Source organism: Nicotiana sylvestris, chromosome 2 (genome assembly GCF_000393655.2).
Source record: "Nicotiana sylvestris chromosome 2, ASM39365v2, whole genome shotgun sequence".
Classification (NCBI taxonomy): Eukaryota; Viridiplantae; Streptophyta; class Magnoliopsida; order Solanales; family Solanaceae; genus Nicotiana; species Nicotiana sylvestris.
The window spans coordinates 95,857,156-95,863,648 of NC_091058.1; the positions used below are offsets into that span (position 1 = coordinate 95,857,156).

At 39.5% G+C, this 6,493-nt stretch overlaps 1 protein-coding gene across 1 annotated transcript; it reads right to left on the reverse strand.

Moving 5' to 3' along the window:
* Positions 1–274: 274 nt before the first annotated feature.
* On the reverse strand, positions 275–2,257 carry LOC138885270 (uncharacterized). Its single transcript, XM_070166203.1, has 5 exons — positions 1,940–2,257; positions 1,763–1,855; positions 747–880; positions 555–600; positions 275–415 (listed from the first exon to the last, which is right to left on the reverse strand). The coding sequence occupies exons 1-5, from the start codon at positions 2,255–2,257 to the stop codon at positions 275–277; spliced, it is 732 nt and encodes a 243-aa protein (XP_070022304.1).
* Positions 2,258–6,493: the final 4,236 nt, after the last annotated feature.

The following is a 6,493-nucleotide window of genomic DNA, read 5'->3' on the forward strand; positions in this document are numbered from 1 at the left end:
TGTTAGACTTCTTTATGCTTCTTACTTTCTTATGCTCTTCAACACACTTGTTCTTTTTAATGATGCCAAAAGGGGGAAAAGGGAGCGAATGGTGTTGAGGGGGAACTAAGAAGCGGATGGTGTTGTGAAGGGGAACTAAAAATGACAAGGAGGAAGGGGGAACTAGTGGAACTAAAAATGACAAGGAGGGATATCTAAGATTAAGGGGGAACTGGTATCTCATCTGATTAATTCTGACCCAAACAAATGCTTTCCATGCCTAAGTTTGTCATCATCAAAAAGGGGGAAATTGATGGGTTTTTAATGTCTTAAACTTATGCTTCTTATGTTTTGATGATCTAACAAACTTGTTGTAAAGAACCAGATAGAGAACCTTGTCCCACATGATACACATCTCATGTGAACTGTTCAAAGCCTGAAAATCAGCAAATGAATCAATAACCACATGGAGGAACACAATGGGGACCCGATGTGTTGGTCCTTTAGGGTTCTCTGATAAAAAGCACAAGTCAGTGATTGTACGCATTCAATATAACAAGAAACACAATATGGACCTGCTCCTTTGAAGTTCTCTGACAGAAGTACAGATCAAGTGTATAGCTGGAACGTAGCAGACGAAAGTGACCATCTAACAATTGTTACAGAAGAGGAACACAACCAGGACCTAGTCTGTTGGTGTGTCCTGACAGAAGTACAAAGTCCACTATCCAGCTGGAACGCAACTGCCCAAAAGTGGCTGTGCTGACAGTGCAGCAGTCACTTCACTCTTGGAAGAAGTACACCAAGAGTTGACATCACTATCTATTGTGATAAAACAACCTGGTGCAAGACACACCATTACATGTGCATTCAGTGATATTCTCTCAAGAAGAAGAAGCATCTATCAAGTATTGAAATCACTGGTGTGTCAAGAACAAGAAGACAACTCCACTAAGGATCAGTTTCTAAATGAAGAATCTTGTTAATTGTTATACATTGTAGTTCCTAGTTTGCTTTCTTAGAATCACTATTTTAGGAACAAACAAAATTCGTAAACTTTAGAGTTTATGTTGTGACTAGAAATAGTCATAAGTTAAATCCTCTGTAACTAGGAGACTTAGAGAGTGGCTTGTGGTGGTTGTATCCCAAGTTAGTTTAAAGTCTTTGTAATAGGGTTTTTGCAAAGTGGCTTGTAATAGGTAGATTACAAGTTAGTTGAGTTAAAAGCCTATAAGAGTAGGTCGTGGTATTTTGATCCCCTTGTGGGATTTTCCACGTAGAAAAATCTCTTGCCTTCTCTACTTTCAACCTTTACAACATTCTACGTATCAGTCTCATGCAGGACCAGGTACTCTATAGTTTGGTGGACTCATATAAGCTATCAATTGGTATCAAAGCGGGTTCCTCCTATCAGGATAATATCTAGGAAGGATCCTAAATGGCTGCTCCACCAAAATTTGAAGAAGGACAATCAACCTATAGACCTTCTAGATTCAATGGTCAATACTACGGCTGATGGAAGACTCGGATGCATGATTTCATAGTGGCTGAAGATTCAGAACTGTTGGACATCATTTGTGATGGTACACCAAGAGTTGACATCACTATCTATTGTGATAAAACAACCTGGTGCAAGACACACCATTACTTGTGCATTCAGTGATATTCTCTCAAGAAGAAGAAGCATCGATCCGGCATTGAAATCACTGGTGTGTCAAGAACAAGAAGACAACTCCACTAAGGATCAGTTTCTAAACGAAGAATAGTGAGTTGCTGCCATAACCTGCCGACGTAGCACTGCAACATTAGAGACACATAATCGTCCTTGATATCTAAGGACTCCATCTTGTGTAATTCCAAATGGTGTCTTCTCCTTCTGAAAGGTGGTATCCGTATAATGAACTAACACAGGATCCTCGTACTGGCATTATTTTACTTCACTTACTAATGAGGACATTACCGTATTCTGAAGAGTAATTCCAATGCCACCTAAGTCCAGTATCTGAACTCCAAGACTAGCTAGCTGATGAACCTCATGGGCTATTTCCCTTTTTTCTGATCGTAAATACGACATGCTACCCATAGATCTATGGCTGAGGGTGTCGGCTACTATATTCGCCTTCCCCGGATGGTATAAAATACCAACGTCATAGTCTTTAAGTAGCTCCAACCATCTTCTTTGATGAAGATTCAATTCCTTTTGCTTGATGATATAGTGGAGGCTCTTATGATCCGTATAGATATCAACATGAATTCCATACAAGTAGTGCCTCCACATCTTTAGTGCATGAATCACCGCGGCTAACTCTAAATCATGGGTCGGGTAGTTCGTTTCGTGCTTTCTTAGTTGTCTAGAAGCATAAGCCACAACCTTACCATGCTGCATTAGCACATAACCCAATCCAATGCCTGAAGCGTCACAATAGATAACATAACCATCGGTCCCTTGTCGAAGCTTTAGAACCGATGCTGAAGTTAATTTGTCCTTTAAGGTCTGAAAAACTCCGTTCGCAAGCGTCGGTCCATTGAAACCTAGTTCCCTTCTGAGTTAACTTACATGGTTATCCTAATCTTGTACAATTCAGGAAATTCCCCTCTTCAGAGGCCCAAACTTCATCTTTTATCCCTCACAATTGCGCCTTTATCCCACTATTAGGGCAACATTTCATCTATTCTAAATGTTACTAGTCTTAGACTCCTTTGAGTTCATTCAGGCTATACTGAGCCTTCTATAACTTAGAGAAACCATCAGCTCTCTTATGAACTTATTCCCAAGGACTTATCCATTTTTGTTACCTTTTTACTCATCTTTTCTTATCCTTCCTTCTGTCTTCCTAGAACCTTGTCGCTCTACCATACTTTAGCTTGCGACCTGCACATATCTATTTATACTTATTTGCAACCTTTCTTCAACCTGCTTGCACCATAGATTTCCTTATGTTATTCCGGAACATCAAGCAAGACACCACATACCACTTTGGTCAAAGGTGCTTAGAAGAGAAGAAAATTTCGTTACAAGTTTCTTGTAATAATCTGCCAAAAGAAGCTACGAACCTTCATCGGTGTTGTGGGTCTAGGCAAAGTCTTCACTGCCTCAGTCTCTTGTGTATCCACTCGGATGTCTTTACCCGAAATAATATGGCCAAGGAAAGCTACAGAGTTCAACCAGAATTCATATTTAGAAATTTTGCATACAACTTCCCTTCTTGTAGAACTCTAAGCACAGTACGCAGATGATCTGCATGCTCAGCCTCTGAACGAGATTATACCAATATATCATCAATAAATACAATTACGGACAGATCTAAAAAAGTCTTGAACATACGGCTCATTAAATCCATGAATACTGCTGGGGCATTGGTCAGACCGAACGACATAACTCGAAACTCAAAGTGCCCATATCTAGTCCTGAATGCAGTCTTCAGAATATCTTCATCCTTAACCTTTACCTGATGGTACCCAAACCTCAAGTCTATCTTTGAAAAACACTTGGCACCTTGTAACTGATCAAATAAATCATCAATTCTCGGGAGCGGGTACTTATTCTTGATCGTCACCTTATTTAGTTGCCTATAATCAATACACATTCATAAGGAACCATATTTCTTTCTCACAAACAACACAGGTGCTCCTCATGGTGATGTGCTAGGTCTGATAAAACCTTTTTCAAACAAGTCCCTTAGTTGTTCCTTTAACTCTTTCAGCTCTGCGGGGGCCATTCTATAGGGGGAATAGATATTGGATGAGTATCTGGTAGTAGGTCAATGGCAAACTCAATTTCTCGCTCTGGCGGAAGACCCAAAAGTTCATCTGGGATGGACTGAATGGTTGGTGACTCTACTTCCATATCCTAAACCCGAACTAAGTGATAAATACAGCCCTTATTGATCATCTTCTTTGCCTTGAGATAGGAGATAAATTTACCTCTTTGTAATGCCATATTACCTTCCCATTCTAAAACAGGCTCTCCTGGGGACTGAAATTAAATCATCCTTGACCTACACTTGATGTTAGCATAACAAAAGGCCAACCAATCCATACCCATTATAATATCAAGTTCTACCCAACCGAATGCCACATACCTTATCCTTGTTTATTATCAAATCTATCACGGGCCATAACGACGACATCCATATATATAAGTAATAATATTAAGACTTAACTCACATAACTAATTTAGAAAAAGGGTTATATACATAGGGGTCGACTAAGCCGTAGACATATCATACCCAAACTATATACAGGATACTGTCTGCAAAACCTCTAAGTAGGCATAACCATAATATATACAAGTCGGGACGACTACATCCTCATAAAACAACCAAACACATTTAAAACCCTGACTTGGTAATATTCCAAGAAGAGGTGGAACTCAACAACCAAAAACTGACACTTGGAGGAAGTCTATAGTAGAGGGTCCTTGCCTCGTCCTATATAAGAACCTCGATCGGACACACTTCGAAGCAGAATCTTCATGTCCTTATCAGTTACCTTCCTCCTCTTGGCCCGAATACTATCTTCTTCCTCTGTGTATCCTATAACATACACCGACGAACCTTGATTGATGGACTCTCAAGACTGTGGACTATCCGAAACCTCAGAAGAGCTGGTGTCCTCAAATACCTTGACATAGTTTTGAGCCTGAGGGAATCCCGATTGTGCCAATCCACGAACTACTCCCCTCATACCCTGATTAACGGGCAGTGAAACTAAGGGCCTTGGTGAGGTCAGAACTCCTCTCACCCCTTCTACTGCTGGAGTAGTCGAAACAACTCGAACGGATGACTCATATGGATCCTCAGATGGATCCTCCTCAATTGAACCCATGATCTCCGATGGGTCTGAATCCATAGTATAACTTATCTCTCTTTCTAACACCTTCGTAGCATTCTAACCCGTGCTAGTGGTTGTATTCTTTGGAGGCATCGCTGAAAATGTAACACATCATTAGGAACATGAATGCTTATATCGCACGATCTAAGATAAGAAGAGAGGATAACATCCTATATGTCCTGTAGCCTCCTGTCTATAAGTGTGGTACACATAACACCCATAAACAAGGCTCTAATAGACATGGTCTGTAGACAACCCTAGGACAGAACTGCTCTGATACCACTTTTGTCACGACCCAAACCGATGGGCCGCGACGGGTGCCTAAGTCCTACCTGTCAAACACCCCTAAGTATGCGTCTAAGATATAAACCTGAATAACATCTATTAAATTACGAAAATAACATACAAGAAGGAAACCTGCCTTCCAAGCATATATATGTATACAGGCAGAATACAGTGGGCGAGCCGACAAGGCTGCTATAGACAACTATACATCCAGAACTGAAAATTGACAAGGCCACATACAATCCAACTAGACATACTGTCTACAGACCTCTAATAGAAACATAGCTATACAAAGAGGGGACCGAGCACGTCATACCTATATATATGTGTGTGTATATATATATATATATATATATGTATATATATATATATATATATACAAATGTATCGTACCAAAATCAAAGCAGCTCCGGATCAAGTGGAGCATGCCAACTCTCGCTGATCAGGGATCCTAAGGAGGGGGACCGTCAGCTTGCCTACCTGCACATGCGGGCATGAAATGCATGCCCCGTGTCAATACAAAAAAATGTACTGAGTATGTAAGGCATGAATATTAGTATGTAACAAACATAGATGAAACATGGAATATAGAAACACGTCTTTAAATCTGAATAACTTTGTAAATTCTGAAACGTTTATAACGTCATGCACATGCATATAAATGTCATGTCATGCATAGGTATGAGTGTACATAATATCATCAAGCCACTGAGGGCATCCCATCATATCGTCTAGGCCACTGTGGGTACATCATCAACATATACCAGCTGATCAGGTGGTGGTGCGTATATAACACCATAACCTTTTCCCATATCCCATATACATATATTTACATATATACGCGTATATAACGCCATCTGGTCATGGGTCATTGCACATGTATAAATGAGTGAAATACATGAAAAATATGTAATAATCTCAATATTCCTTCTGGATAAACTTTTTCAACTGTGTATTATTTTGAGACCCATGAACAGAAGATAATAATAATTCATATGGGGAATCAAGAATATAGACACCCCTAGTATTTCTATGAATAGAGTAATTTATGAAAACTGTGCATTTGCTCGTTTCTTCAGTATAATTTGGACCATGCCAAAAGAAAGAAGGGAGGGCCTTAACATACTTGTTCTTTGAATTATTTGACACTTGAACGAAATTACTTGCTTCTGCCTCAACGTCTTTGGTTTTAAACCAAAGATAAATTATTGTTTTTGAATATTTTACAAAGGAATGAAACCAAATCTCATGGAAAAAGAGGCCAACGTTTGGAATTTAATTTCAGAAAGTGAGAACAATTTCTGTTCTTAAGACTTTAAATGCAAAGTCTTCAATAGTGGGAATGAGTTGGAAAGACTTGGGTATCAAAAGTCTTGAAAAGAATGAAAGGGATTTG